At 40.0% G+C, this 16,581-nt stretch overlaps 1 protein-coding gene across 1 annotated transcript in view; it reads left to right on the top strand.

Annotated features, from left to right (window-relative positions):
- The window catches only part of LOC309565387 (solute carrier family 22 member 6-B-like), a 178,677-nt gene extending 166,680 nt beyond the window's left edge, over positions 1–11,997 (top strand). The window contains exons 9-10 of the mRNA XM_082270317.1: positions 5,168–5,371; positions 11,730–11,997. Coding sequence (XP_082126443.1) covers positions 5,168–5,371; positions 11,730–11,790 — 265 coding nt within the window. The 3' untranslated portion in view covers positions 11,791–11,997. The remainder of the gene's footprint in view (positions 1–5,167; positions 5,372–11,729) is intronic.
- Positions 11,998–16,581: the final 4,584 nt, after the last annotated feature.

Below are 16,581 nucleotides of genomic sequence, written 5' to 3'. Positions count from 1 at the left end.
ATACTGATTCCATTTCATCTGATCATTCTCTAGTTGTGTTAAATTAGTGCGGAGGGGGGGGGGGGGGCACGGCAGCATTTTATTACTTATATACCTTGACTATAGTATATATTTTATATGCAGCCCGTGAAAATTTCTCTACACTCATTGTGGCCCAGAGAAGCCAAAAGGTTGGACACCCATGCTATACACTGTATACTGCTAAAGAGAAAAGGTATTTAGCAGTGTATATTTACTAAAATAATTGCATTTCCATGTTCTGTGTACTGTGGGAGACCAGATATAGTGAATGCAGGGTCCTGGTTTTAGTAACACTTTAAGTCTTATATCCAGAGATGTATAAAGTATTCGAAACCCATACTTGAGTATCAAAAAGTGACTTGAGTAGAAGTGGAAGTGCTCGATCAAAAAGTGACTTGAGTAGAAGTACTAAAGTATTCAACATTTTTTGTACTTAAGTATTGCAAGTAGTTTTCTTTAAAAATGTTGCTACTCAAGTACTGAAAGTAAAAGTACCAGTAGTTTTGAAAAGAAAATTGCTACTCAAGTACTGAAAGTAAAAGTACAAGTACTGTGTTATGTAGTTATTAAAGAAAGAAGTCAAAAGTTTGAACATCATATTGTTTTTTATTATTTCAAATGCAGCTTTTATTTATACATACAGTAGCATTTATTTTCGTATGCACTGATAATACATGTTTTGAGCTTCATGAAACCTGCCATCTACTGTTCTGGCATGGTATAATAGTAACGAGTAACTATGCAGCACAAAAAAAAAATATTGGAGTAGAAGTATTGAAATCATTGAAAAAATGTAGTTAAGTAAAAGTGGAAGTAGGAGAAAAAAATTCTACTCTAGGAAAGTACAGATACCGCCTTTCGGTACTTAAGTACAGTAGTGAAGTAGTTCTACTTAGTTACTATACATCTCTGGTTATATCATCTGCATTCCCTTCTGCTATAAACTCATGGCCGCTTCAGCAACCATAAATGTATAGCAGAGGGTCCTGACTAATGAATAGGTGTGACCAGAAGCTGACATTCTGCTGACTACAGCCATTAATCAAAAATCATCTCCCAATCCTGTCGCCCTGCACTCTGCCTTGCCTGTCACTATTCTTCTCGCTGTGCAACGATAATCAGCTCTCCTCTCATGCATCAACACCCTAAGGTATGTTCACAGCAGAAAGCATGCATTAAGGTTCACATAAACCATGTGCACTGCATTGTGTTGTCACAATGCATTGCAATGTTCCTTTTTTTTCTCTTTAACCTCTTGCTGACCGCCCACCATAGTTTTACTGTGGCAGGGCGGCTCAGCTGCGCAAAATCACGCAGTACTACGTGATTTCGTGCACGAGGTCTCGGCAGTGTTCGCGCGCCGCTGGAGCCGATTGCCGCCGGCCTCCCGCAATCGTCAGATAAACTGACACAAGGCCCGTCTGCTTATGTAAATAAAGCAGGCAAGTCTTCTGTCAAACAGGCAGGAAGAGATCAGAAGTTTCAGCTAAACTGAAACCCCGATCTCTCTGTGCCTGCCACAGAACCTTCACCCACCCCCCACACAGTAAGCATATTTAGGCACACATTAACCCCTTTGATCACCCCCAGTGTGAATCCCTTCCCTGCCAGTGTCATTTATACATTAACAGTGCATAATATTTAGCACTGATTACTGTATTAATGTCACTGGTCCCCAAAAAGTGTCAAAAATGTCAGTTAGGGCCCAATCTGTCCGCCGCAATGTCGCAGTCCCGCTAAAAAAACAGATCACTGCCATTACTAATAAAAACAAAAACATAAATAAAAATTCCAAAAATCTATCCCGTAGTTTGTAACTTTTGCGCAAACCAATTAAAATACGCTTTTTGGGATTTTTTTTACCAAAATAATGTAGCAGAATACAAATTGGCCTAAACTGATGAAAAGAATTTAGATTTTTAAAAAATAAAAAAAAATTTTATTGGGAATGTTTTATAGCAGAAAGTAAAAAATATGGCGATTTTGTTTAAAAATCAAAAAACCGCAGAGGTGATCAAATACCACCAAAAGAAAGCTCTATTTGTGGGGAAAAAAAGGACATCAATTGTATTTGGGTACAGCGTCGCAGGACCACGCAATTTTTCGTTAAAGTAACGCAGTGCCGAATCGCAAAAAAAATGGCCTGGTCATTAGGGGGTAAAACCTTCCGGAGCTGAAGTGGTTAATAAATTTGATTATCTGCAAATGATGACCCAGAACTCAAAGGATATGTAGATATGTGGACTTTGATTAGGTAGATGATACCAGCACTTATAAATCTGAGGTGACTTGTTTCATTTATTCAATAGACCAATATTATTTTCCAACAAAAAGCAAATCTAAGTGAAATTATATTCTACAGAAGCTGAATTAATCTCAGCAGTTTATGCTGGTCAAGAAGTCTTTTACAGCAGCTACTTGAAGGTTTTGGTGGACCAATGTCTCAACTAACAATTTTTATATGAGGGCAAAAAAGCTTGCAAAGAGTAAAAAGGTTGCTGCCAGAACCAAGCACATTGATGTCCGATAGCATTACCTCCATTACCTTGTCAAACAAAATGTGGTGTGCTTGAATATTGTGAAACTGATGAGATGGTAGTGGATGCTATGAGAAAACCACTACCAAAGGTGACGTTTGAAGAACTCCAAAAGATGATGGGACTTACACGAGATATAGTTGTTGAGTTAGCATGCTGTTTATACAGTCATGGGTGCAACAACCATTCTCATATATTTAAACCATGATTAGTAGCTCTACCACTAGCTGGTAGTGTTTATTTTTGATAAATGTAGTGTTTTCTTTTGTGGAACTACATGATTATGATGTAATTTTCTATCTCACTGGGGAATATTTACTAAAACTGGGGCACTCAGAATCTGGTGCAGCTTTGCATGGTAGCCAATTAGCTTCTAACTTCAGCGTGTTCAATTAAGCTTTGACATTAAACCTGGAAGTTGATTGGTTTCTACGCAAAGCTGCACCAGATTTTACACACTCCAATTTTAGTAAATCCCCCCTATGTGTTCCTGTTGTTTTCTAAGAAGGTCTGGCTATTTGTCCAGCAACATCTTGACTGGTAAGAATCATATCTCCAGCAACTTTCCAACATGTTCACTGCATAATTTGTGACTATATATGTAAACTGTATTTTACTATTACCACATTCAGGTTCTGCTTCCTAGTAGGAAAAATATACCTTGTTGGTCCTCTTATCTCACTGCGAGTGTCAGATTTAAGACAAACGTTAAATACATAACTGGGGAGATTTACTAAAACTGGTGCAAACAGAGTCTGGTGCAGCTGTGCATGGTAATCAGCTTCTACCTTCAGCTTGTTCAATTAAGCTTTGACAATAAGCTCTAGTTCACATCAGCACGATTGGACATGTCAAATCGCATGCCAAATCGCAGCCTATTGCCGGCAACAGCACTGTCCCTTTCAGTGGGGTGCCGACTTTGCGGCGCTGCATCGATTTCCTAAAGTAGTTCCTACACTACTTTTGGCAACTAGGGGGGTGATTTCAATAGACATCTGTGCATGAACCCACACAGATGTCTTTCAAAACGTCCACTGAAATGCGGGTTTGAAATCGTTAAGCTAAACTCGCACGATTACAAACCCATGTTCAATGTGAACATGGGCTAAAACCTAGAAGCTGATTGCTTACTATGCACACCTGCACCAGATTCTGTGTGCACCAGTTTTAGTAAATCTCCCCCAAAATTTCCACAATGCTCCTTGTGGCCAGAGATTGTGTAGTTTTTAGTTAGGATGTAAGTCACATTCAAGAGCTTATGAGCATCTTTTTCAAGGAAAGGATACATTTTATTAAAAATCATAATGCAGTTTTCTAATGCTGATGTGAGACCTATTGATTCACTAAGATTGGTCCCAGGACTGAGCCTTGGGGGACCCCCCTTTCCACCCCAGACAGGTCTGAGTATGCTTGAGTGACCTCACCAGCAGCACATATTTGCCTTACATTTGTCTTCCCTGATGCTCTGTTCTCTTGCTGAAAATCCCAGTGTAAGCTCCCAAGCTTCTACTCCATGCCCCCATGGTACAGCATTGGTTACCTCAGTGTCAATCATCAGCACATGGAAAGGGGAAAGAGATTCCCATACCCAGAATCAATAGGAATAAAGGGAGGGCAAACAGGGCTGGGAAAAGGGGTGGGCAGGAGGGAGGGCTGCCCTGGGCTCAATGGTTTATTGCAGGGATGGGAGTTCCCTGACCCTAACCCTAAAGAAAAGGGGGAAGGGGCACAGTTTGGCATCCTTGCCCTGGGCACTGGATGACCTTGTCCCGGCACTGAGGGCAAGTATAATATCTGGTGGGGCCCCCATGAAAGTGAATCTGTTGCTTTATCCTACATGGGTGAAGCACAGAAATGCTTTATAAGCATTAGCAAGAAGAGGCACATTTCTTGTTTCTCATACATCAGTTGGAGTATGAGAACAGAATTCACTTGCCAAGCCACTACCATACAGTATTATTATTATATCCTGATTGCTGGAACAGATTTTCATCTCAATATTCAAATGAAAGTTAGTAGTAACAGAATAAAGAAAATATAGAACTTTTTTTTTCGGCAGTCTATAGAATAGCACAGCCTTTTTCAACCAGGGTGCGGCGGCACCTTGGGGTGCCTTCTGGGCTCTTCAGGGGTGCCTTGGCAAAATGCAAAAAATTGCCTCAAATTGCCCAAAATTGTCAGCATGCTGGCAGGTGGCTCTCACTTGCATTTTTTTTGTTACAGAAAGCCACATGTTTTAATTTGTTGCATTACTAACTTAGACACAGTGCGTGCGAGCTGCTGGGATTTGAATAAATTATGTCATAAATTGATAAGGAAGACATTGAACACCTGAGGATGTCCTTGTTTGCCCTTCTCCGTCTGCACTGGGATTACATTGTTGGGTGTCGTACGTGTGCTGATGCCCCTACATTATGTAAAACTATTCGTTTCTTTTACATTTTTGAATGGTGTGCCCCGAGATTGTGAACTATTTTTAAAGGGTGCCTTGACTCAAAAAAGGTGGAGAAACACTGGAATAGCAGTTCAGAAACAAGATTATATACCTCATCATTAGGCAGAGAAAATTCTACAAAATAATAAAATACATAAACTTGGATATTTTGCAGGCAAACAGGAATGGGATTCACCAACATGATGATGAGATTGGGAGCGGTGGTTGCCCCCTTGGTTATGATGACCAAAGCGTATGCTCCATTTCTTCCTCTTGTCATTTTTGGAACAGTGTCCATTGTCTGTGGATTGCCAATTTTATGGCTACCAGAAACTCTCAATTGTCCTCTATTGGATACAGTGGATGAAGTAGAAGCTAGGTGAGTGCAACTGCAAATAGATGATCTCTCTGCAATTTCTCTGTAAATAAATGACCTGATCAACCATGCCACTTTATATCTTGTAATTAATCTTTAGGGCTCTTTCACACGGGCCACCTAAGCCTGTTCAGCCTAATGCCCAGCATATTTCTTCCACTCAGGCAGCCCAGGAATAATGTAGAGCCAGCTATTAACATGATTTTCTGTGCAGCACTGTATCATATATAGTATATGGCGGTGCTATTGTAAACACGAGTACATCGCACTTCTGGGGACAACTGTCCAAGATGGGAATTTCCTCCCAGAGTAATAACCTCATGTTATATAGTTACATAGTTAGTCAGGTTGAAAAAAGACACAAGTCCATCTGGCTCAACCAATAAAAAAAACAAAAAAAAAAAAAAACAGTAATGAAAACCCAACCATGCAATCCCATATACACAATCCTATACCCGCAGTTGATCCAGAGGAAGGTGAAAAACCCCAGCAAAGCCTGATCCAATCTGCTACAGCAGTGGAAATAAATTCCTTCCTGATCCCCCGAGAGGCAATCGGATATTCCCTGGATCAACTTTACCTATAAATATTAGTACCCACTTATATTAAGTCCACCCAGGAAATAATCCAGGCCTTTTTTAAAGCAATTTAGTGAGCTAGCCAGAACCACCTCTGGAGGGAGTCTATTCCACATTTTAACAGCTCTTACGGTGAAGAAACCTTTCCATATTTGGAGACAAAATCTGTTTTCCGCTAGATGTAAAGAGTGCCCCCTTGTCCTCTGTGTTGACCTTATAGGGAACAACTCAACACCAAGTTCACTATATGGACCCCTTATGTATTTATACATGTTGATCATATCCCTCCTTAATCTCCTCTTCTCAAGAGAGAATAAATTCAGTTCCTCTAATCTTTTCTCATAGCTGAGCTCCTCCATGCCTCTTATCAGTTTGGTTGTGCCCCTGGGACAGGGAGGTGAAGTTTTGGCTTTACATATACAGTGCTTTAGTCCCACCTCCCCTAAACAACTAATCTCCACAACCTATAGACCAATGCTGCGTATAGACGATATGAATTTCGGCCAGTTCCTGAGCAACCAGCCAAAATGTGGTATGTGGGTGGCCCTGATTGTTAAGGTTCCTTAACACTCTAAAGAAAACCTGTACTCTGTACTTCTAGATATAGGGAAGCAAGTGCCTCACACTATGTGACAGCACACTGGTGTTTGGTGATTGGCCCATTGCTGTCACATGAGGGAGGGGAGAATCTTCAGCCCAGTATAAGCTCCATCTGGAGTGTCTCGGAGCCTACATACAGTTGTCTTTCTTTACTTCTGACTGTTGGGTAAAAAAAAAATTCATTAGGTGCTATTGGGGAGGGGTACAAAATATTGTTGTTCCTTTGCCCTGTATAGTCAATTTGCAGGCGTACTTTAAATGTGCCTTTGAACTTCGTAGAACAATGTGCCTTTGAAATTCCGGTTCTAAGTTCAACTATCCTGTTCTACCTTCCTGTTACTACTTCAGGAAGAATGAGTTCTTTAGCATAGCCTCCCCTCTTTGCACATCATAGCGCTCTCCTATTCTTGGAGTGTACATTTATTATCTGTGCTGGCCCAGCTCCCCGCCCCTCCCCTCTTCTCTATAGAAAACCCTTTATGTAGCTGTTTGGGGTGATGGAAGGGGAATACTAAATAGTGTCACTTGATTGATGGGTCTGCTGGGAGTGCTGAGATCACATCCAAGATGGTGGTGCCATGCAGCAATCTCAAACTTTTGAATGTCTACACAAGGGAGAAATTTGCAGGCAAAAAACATGTAAAAATTCATGAAATGCACATACTGTATAATCTTATAGGAAGATTGTTATTGAAACAAATAGTCTGGTAACAGGGCCTCTTTAACCTGCAAGGGCAGCATGTGACTGTGCTATTTCAATTTCAAGTCAGCCAGTCTGCATTTTAATTAGCTTTCGTGTGCTTTTTTAATACATTTTTCATGGGCTTTTTTCGATTCATTTTTCATGGGCTTTTTCTGCATTTTTCATGTGGTTTTAAATAAATGTTTTGTACATTTTTCATGCACTCCTATTGAAGTTTATGGGGCCAAAAATGCACTGCGCATCAAAAGGTGCACTGCAGCACAATGGATAGGTAAGAAAAGGCCACATAGACAGTAACAGAATTCCTCTTGTGACCTTAAAAACAATATTATTGTCCAGACCCAACAATGACGGTATTATTTTTCGAAAGATGCAAATTTGGCAGAGCCCTATTACTATTGATTGCTGATTAATCATGGATCAAGATTTTGGAGATTTTTTTTATATATTTTTTTATATTTTCTCTACACCTATTAAAGTTTTACCTCTTGAGATGTTGCAGCATCTCCCCCCCAAGCAGTCATATACTGTGCATGAATATTTAGTATAGGAAATGTAGCTTGTCGTTACCACGATTTGCCGAGGAGGCAGAGCAGACACACTGGAACACTGCTTAAAACTGCCAGTCATTTTTTAATCTTGAAGAAAAGATTGCTTACAAATTTTAAAGTTACAGCTCTCTGATTTTGGGAACTCAATGGTGCAATAGGCATGGTCAAAACCAAATTAATTGTAACAGATAAATATAAAAAAGAACTAAAATTAGTTTTAGGCAAAACAATGGGGAAAGTTCAATAAAGCAGTTATGAATGTTTTTGGGGTAGAGCTTGGATTTGACCCAAACCCAGAAATTATCTATCATTGTTGGGCCAACATTCGGAACTGGATAACCTTGGGTTTGGACAGAATCCAAGCTCATTACTAGCTGCAACAAACTCATAAAGAATTACTGCTAATTTGTAGATAAGGGAACTGAAGGTAAATTAGACCATGTCTACAGAGAAAGGTCAGTTATCAGACTGGGGCTTTAAAGCTGAATTTAATGTATAGCAGGTTTTACATAGGTAAATTCGTCCAGCCTGGACCAATGGAAGTAAATAAGTCCTGTGGGATCCCCGTGGAAACTGGAAACCATGAAAGAAGGCACTGCAACTAGTGATTGTCGCTACCTTCAGGGTCCCATGGTGAGCGACTGTCCTACTGTTTACTGAACAAAGGGTCTCTTTGGCTCGGTGCAGGTGCCATTCAGAAAATACCGAGGTTGATTTACTAAAACTGGAGAGTGCTAAATCTGGTTTGGCTGTGCATGGTAGCCAATCAGCTTCTAACTTCAGATTGTTCAATTAAGCGTTGACAAAAAAAAAAAAAAAATGGAAACTGACTGGTTTTATGCGGAGCTGTACCAGATTTTACACTCTGTTTTTAGTAAATCAACCCCCACTGTGTATTTTCTAAATTAATGCAAAGTGTTTCCTGATTGGGCGATGAGAAGATTGTAATGTCACTGCCCCCCCCCCCCCCACCTTGTCCAGTCTGAGAAAGCTTTTTATTTATTGAGTGTTTCCTGAATGGCGTCTATTCCAAGTGAGAAACCTTCTGTGTTCACAATGCAGCAGAGCAGCCAATTGGCACAGGACCTGGAAGCCAGCAGCAATCACTGTAGTTGCAGTGCGTACTACAGTTTCCAGCTTCCACAAGGATTCCACAGGTGTGGCACATATGTACTTACATTGATCCAAGCTGGATCAATGTAACTATATAAAAAAAACCTGGAATTCAGTAATAATAATAATATTATTATTATTATTAGTATTAATAATAATAATAATAATAATAATAAGACTCTTTAATAATAATTTAAAAATAAACGTTAATAATACTTAATTGTTGTGATGTATATTAGCTTCATCAGTTGCCAGGACGCAGGCTGCAAGTGTCATAGTAACCAATGATGAATAAGGGGTCAAACACTGACAGTCGGCGGGGTCTGATGGGGATTCTGAGAGACTAGCAGCTGTGGAATGTACCCACAGCCTTAGGCTGTAAATCACAAGGAAGGTTGACAAGATGGGGAACTAGTCCATCTGTGTTCCACCTCCCTTGTTACAGACAGTGAACGGTAGTGGGTGGATTCAATAGGACCTGATGAGGAACTAGTCTCTCAGAATCTCTATCAGGCTCTGCTAACTGTTAGTGACTGATCACTTGTTGGTATGGTTGGTATGACACTGGCAGCTGCGTCCTAGTAACCAATGAAGCTAATATGCATCACAGTAATAAAGTATTATTAATTAGGAGTCTAGTGTATTTATAGTGTATATGTGTCTATTTTATGCACATGCCTGTACACTATATTTGTGTTTATGATACCACCATTTTATACCCGAGTATAGCCACACAGCCATTTACTGTATGTTTATGGAAGGCTGCAGACAAAACGGCAGGGCTTCCCTGATGGGCGAAATATGCCGGAATTTATGTTGCACGGACTCAGTCGTCTGTCTGCATAAGCCCTTAAATTTTAAAACATTGGTGATCTCAGTGTCAATCATGAGCACATGGGAATGGGAAAGGGTCACATGATAAAGAGAGGGCAAGTATAATATCTGGTGGGGCCCCCATCAAAGTGAACCTGTTGCTTTATCCTACATAGGTGATGCATAGAAATGCATAAGCATTAGCAAGAAGAGGCACATTTCTTGTTTCTCATACAGCAGTTGGAGTATGAGAACATCATGCACTTGCAAAGCCACTACCATACAGTATTATTATTATATCCTGATTGCTGGAACAGATTTTCATCTCAATATTCAAATGAAAGTTAGTAGTAACAGAATAAAGAAAATATAGTTATTTTTGTTTTTCTGCAGTCAATAGAAGAGCACAGCGTTTTTTAACCAGGAAGTGGCGGCACCCTGGGGTGCCTTCTGGGCTCTTCAGGGGTGCCTTGGCAAAATGCAAAAAATTGCCTCAAATTGGCCAAAATTGTCAGCATGCTTGCAGGTGGCTCTCACTTGCATTTTTTTGTTACACAAAGCCACAGGTTTTAATTTGTTTAGCATTACAACCTTGGGCACAGTGCGAGCCAGCTGCTGGGATTTGCATAAATGATGTCATAAATTGATAAAAAAGACATTCAATAGGACCTGATGAGGAACTAGTCTCTCAGAATCTCTATCAGGCTCTGCAAACTGTCAATGTATGGCCATTTGTTGTTATGGTTGGTATGACACTGGCAGCTTGCGTCCTAGTAACCAATGAAGCTAATATGCATCACAGTAATAAAGTATTATTAATTACGAGTATAGTGTATTTATAGTGTATAAGTGTCTATTTTTTGCACATGCCTGATGGGTGAAATATGAATTTATATTGCACAGACTCAGCCGTCCGTGTTTAAGAGCCCCTAAATAAACCAGCATAGCAGGAAAAACAGGCAAAAAGTGGTAACAATCCCACAATCTATGCCTCTCATTTGTCTTATAAAGTCTACTATAGACATGTGCAGTATGGAAACATTCATTTTTTTTTTTTCATTTTAGAAAGATTAGTTATGTTACTAATTTCATTTTGTTGATTCATTTCAGAATTCATTTAATTTCCTTTCATTTACTCATTCTCGACATAATTCCAAATTTTCGGAAAGATTTGAATACGGATCGGTCTGGAAATGATTGACTGATTCAAATTCTGTGAGGAATAACTGGTTGTTAAGCAGCGGGCTGGGAATTCCAGATCCCGCTCCCCTCCCCCCCCCCATGTGAATGAGTGTGGGGTACATAGTACCCCTACTCATTCACCAAAAAAGCGTAAAAAGTGAATAAAGACACGACACAAGTTTTTGACAAGTCCTTTATTAAAAAATGAAAATCAATGTCCCCGCCGAGTAGATCCATCGTCTCACGCCGCCGTGTTTTTTTTCTGACTTTTCTATTGCCGGCATTTTCTTGTTTACATTTCAGCTCTCAGTGGGGAACCCCGCTTAAAACTGATGAGTCATCGGTTGTTAAGGACATGGCGGGCCGGCTTCCCGGCCCGCTCCTTAACCAGCTATTCTTCACACAGAAATCAAATCATTTTTTGACCGATCCAAATTCAAATTGATTCAAAAATGTATAATTCATTAGAAAATGAATAAAATTTATTTTCAACGACGTTCGATGAAATTCCCAATCTCCGAACAACCAAAAATTCATCCAAATTGATATTTGGACCACAACAAATTGCACATGTCTAGTCTACTTCTGATCTCCATACTAGCCTTTTTTCCACCCTAACTTCATTTGTATCATAGCTGGCAGGAATAAGCCAAGTGATAGATAAGAAAAGCTACGGTGAAAAAAAACATTGATTTTAGAGACACTGCTGAGAAAAACACACATCACTTACATGCTTTATTACCAGTCTAGCAAAGTAGTTTTCATGTTATGTCTGTGCAATTCTATTAAACATATGCTATATCTGCTTTATTTTTCTTCAGAAGCAAGAATGCTACCCGTAAAAGCAATGATACAGATTCTGTACATGGTACCAAGCTCTAGAAGACATTTATTTGATATCACAATGGTAAACTGTGTAATGAAGCAGCAGTGGGTTCCCTAACACTGTAGTCAATACCTGTTTCACTATATCATGGTTAAATATTCAATAAGACACCGGACACTGGAAGTAAGATATCAGATGTACCCTCCAGTTCAGCCCTCCAAGTTTCTTTCATCTACTGACATTTCTATGTATACAGATTTTCAAATTTGCAACGGAAAACTATAACTATTAACATATTTGCCTTTTTACATGACCATGGTAATGTTTCTCAGACTTCTAGGAACTGATATTTTACTGGATGTATCTCCTACATGATGGTAAAATATTCTATCTTCCAAACACAGTCTTTTGATTAGCTATTGGATTGTTACATAAACCATAAACATAGGAGGCAATGTGCCATTGCTGACCTCCTTCTGAAAATGCTTATGTTAGATATTCTTTAGGCCAGTGGTTCTCAATTCCGGTCCTCGGGGCCCACTAACAGGCCAGGTTTGCAAGATAACTAAATTACATCACAGGTGATCTCATTTGCTGCTCAGTGATTGCAGTATTCTAGTCTGCATCTCCCCAAGGTAATATTTAAAATCTGGCCTGTTAGTGGGCCCCGAGGACCGGAGTTGAGGACCACTGCTTTAGGCAATGAGGGTCAGATGGCCTATGGGTTCATCCAGGCTATGAGCTGGATGAAGTCATCGGTTGCTAAATGGAACTAAAGATTTGAGCTCTCAAGCTATTGGCCTGATATATCCAGTCTTATTCCCTTACAATACTAAAGTGCCAAGTTACCACACCCCAAAAATAGCCACTCTGTTCTATTCCTGGGTCTGGAAGTTGACAATGACTTCATCAACTTGCCTTTGGCACAGAGTGATCCATCCATTTCAGCCCTCCATCCTTCAGTTGGGTTCCAGGAGATAAGGAGTAACCAACAGAAACCATGTACTTAAAGTGGTTCTAAAGGCAGAAGGATATTTACCGTAAAGTGGCTGTAACTCTTACATATAACCAAGTGAAGTGATTGGCCTCAGGTGATATACAGAGATTATTCAAATCCTCTTAGATAAGTTGTACCTATTTATCCACTGCCCACTCTTCTCTACATCTGTTCAAAGTGCTGGATTTACAAAGCTTGTCTATTCAGAAAAAAGGGGGTGGAGGGCTGAAATTACGGTCTGCAGAGCTCCAGATCAGCTGGAGATCCCTTCCCTGTTACCATTTTTCTCTTGGTGTCTTGGTGGCCACCTTTAGTCAGTTAGAATCATTATCCATGGATTCAAAAATGTTAATTTTTTTTCCTTCATATTTTCCCTCCACATCTTTAAGATTAACCGCAAATATTTTGAAGAAATCCCCTCGAGGGGTCATGTTCATAAATATTCAGCATAGGAAATTTAATTTGTCACTACTGAGTTAACAAAACAAATAAGTTCAAGCCTTAGCCAAATTAGCATTTTTGAGTTACATTTTTGTTTATAATGTAACATTATAAATCTAGAAAGAAAATAAGTGAAAAAAAACATTTTTTGATTTTATTTAAGTTATATTCCTGCTGAAAAGCAAAATTAAAATATATGTGAAAGCTTGAAAAAAAAAGCCCTGAAGTCAGCAATTTATCTAAGATTTTGCAGCTGGTAACTGTTTGAGCTTTTTTTAGTAGGGGGAAACGTTCCTGCAGGCTCATAGATTTCACTTACTGGTGCCAGAATTCTATATCAATTAGTTAAGCCCTGATTTCCATCTTAGTAACTGTACTTCCGAATATTAGTAATGTCAATTATAACATTTAAATAGTCAGAAGCATTTATTTCAGATTCAGAAAGAAACAATAAACATGTGCATGACCATGCTTTAAACATGAGCAACTATATTGTAGTAAAAATTCTTTGTACCTGCTGAGATCTCAGTCCACAACATATCAATGAGCTGAGCTCCCTGGCCAACCTGACAACCAAAATAATTGTCCACATATAATTCAAGGTGAAGGTGAAGAAAGGGGAATGCCAGCATCCCAGTCTCTCCAGGACACATCTTTGGCTTGAGGGGGAGGGGTGGAAGATTCAGCACTTGACAATTATTGTGCAGATTTGGGGGACCGTACAGACAGTGTTCTTTATCCATGTGCTTAGCTGTGATATGTGAAGGAGCAGTGATAGCAGTGATCTCTAGCAGTTTTCTTTTTGTTACCTCTTCCCAGGCTACGTATGTCCCATGAAGCATGCCCCCAGTCTTTGACAACTCTGTTTGCAATCTTTAGTCATCTCTTCTAGCATGTCTGCAGTCTCTGACCATCTCTTGTAGCATGTCTGCAGTCTCTGACCATCTCTTGTAGCTGCTCTGCAGTCTCTGACCATCTCTTGTAGCTGCTCTGCAGTCTCTGACCATCTCTTGTAGCATGTCTGCAGTCTCTGACCATCTCGTGTAGCTGCTCTGCAGTCTCTGACCATCTCTTGTAGCATGTCTGCAGTCTCTGACCATCTCTTCTAGCATTTCTGCAGTCTCTGACCATCTCTTCTAGCATTTCTGCAGTCTCTGACCATCTCATGTATCATGTCTACAGTCTGTGATCATCTGTTGTAACTTGTTCAAAGTCTCTGACAAGTGTCATCCGCTCCGTGAAAAAAGAAAAAAAAAGTCCCGCAGCGGAGCAAAAAAAACCGGAGCGGCCGTGTGAAAGAGGCCTTACTGCACTTTTTCAGCAAATGTGGATGCAGCTGTTATTTTTTGCACAAAAGGTAGACTAAGCCTTTAAAAAAAAACAAAAACAAAAAAACACATGATGCACCTAGAGCAGACCTGAAATGAAAATGATGTTTTAACCAATGTTTATGATTGAGCATTTATAGATGATTACATTTGTATTAGCAGCTGTGATAATGTTTCAATAAAATCATACTTCATAGTGGTGTACACTGGTTGTTTAATATTGTTATTGCCATAATGGTTACAAATTTGTTTAGCACATTTGTATTACATGTAAGTTACAGTGTTACAATGAACTATATGTTTTGCCCGGAGAATAAAGTTTCAGAAAGTGCAGACAGACAATAGGAACACAAACATTATGGGTCCTGTCCATAAACTAAGGGCTTGTTTACACTTGCATTTGAAAAGTGATCCACAGTGAATTGCTTTTTTTTTAACTTATTTTTATTTAACGGTTTGCACCAGATAACAACCATATAAAACATGAACTCTATAGTATCTGACAATTACATAGAAGAGGTATCAGTGTGCATATATATAGAAACAAAACTGCATCAATCAAAAATACCCAATATGCTGGTCTATCATACATCAAGCAAAATAAGACTATGTAAGCTGACACCCCGAGATGGAAAAGGCCTCTAGTGTTCCAATAGTGGTCACTGAGCAAAGTGCTAAGAAAAATTCTGCGTGCAAAAAATGTCTTACAGTGACAAAGTAAAAGTATACAGAGATCATGTGTATCCACATCAACCTGAATTAGTATTTTTAAACAAGAAGAAAGTGCAGTCAGTGCTATTACACTGTGGGCAGTCCATTGGAAGGTTAGAATGAGACAGGTCATACATATTAAAGAGGTTGTAAACCCATGAATCTTTTTTTTTTTTTTTTTTTTTGCTGCAACCTGAAAGAGAAACTCTTAATGAGCTAGTATGCATCACATACTAGCTCATTATGAAATACTTACCTAAGAACGAGCCCCCGCCGTGCCGCCCGCTCACTTGTATGACGGGCGACATGTCCAGTCGCCCGTCTTCCGGGATCATGGCATCCGGCCATCTGATTGGCTGGAGCCGCGGTGACGTCACTCCCGCGCAAGCGCGCAGGAGCCGACGTTCACGGCACGGGGCCATGAAGAAACGGCACCAGCGGCCGTTCCTTCAGAGCGCATGCGCCAGTGACGTCACTGGCTGCATGTAAGGTAAATATCTCCTAAACTGTGCATGTTTAGGAGATATTTACAGTACCTATAGGTAAGCCTTAATATAGGCTTACCTATAGGTAAAAGTGTCAGAGGAGGGTTTACTTCCTCTTTAAGGGTATTTATTAGAGAAACGAAAGATGTCCCAGCAAAAGCATCTGGTCTTATGTTCCTCAGTTTTGTCCCAAAGGGCTGAAGTCAGGTCCTCCATTTGTTCAATGTTGTTCACTCTTACAATCCATTGGGCGGTCGTTGGGGCAGCTTGTTGTTTCTACATACTAGGGATACAAGCGTGAGCCACGTTTACCAGGTGTTTGAGTCTACTCAATCCAGTAAGTGCTACCATAATTCTCTAGACGTATGGTAGCATTTCCTGGAGGGAGGGGTAAGGTTAAGCAAAACTGCTGCGGGATCATCATGTAGGGAAATGTCTGTGAATTTGCGAATTCGTTAAAGCACTGGTTGCCAGAATGTACGCAAAACAGGGCATTCCCAAGAATGTGTAAAAGATTGCCCACTCTTGAATCACACCTCCAGCAGCGATCAGTATATTGGGGGAATAACTTGGCAAGAACTGATGGGGTCCTATACCAACTAGTCACTATTTTGGAAGTGGTTTCCTGGTATCTGCTACATAGTGAAGACTTGTGTGCAAAAAAGAGTATGCTTTCTTTTTACAGATCAGAGAAAGGGACTTGTAAGTCCCTCTCCCATTTAACAAGGAAGGGAGGATGTAGTTCTAAGAGGGATTCGTAGGAGGTGGACAGTGATCCAGGAATTGGGCCCTCTCCCAGACATATCTCTTCAAAAGGATGTCGTTTCCTAAGAGAAAGCATGAGATTAGGCAGCGAATGCAGAAAATTAGATAGTTAAAAAGCTC

This window comes from Pelophylax lessonae, assembly GCF_965119305.1.
Source record: "Pelophylax lessonae genome assembly, chromosome: 10".
Lineage (NCBI taxonomy): Eukaryota > Metazoa > Chordata > Amphibia > Anura > Ranidae > Pelophylax > Pelophylax lessonae.
Note: the sequence above shows the minus strand (reverse complement) of the source record. Positions and strands in the feature narration are given on the sequence as shown.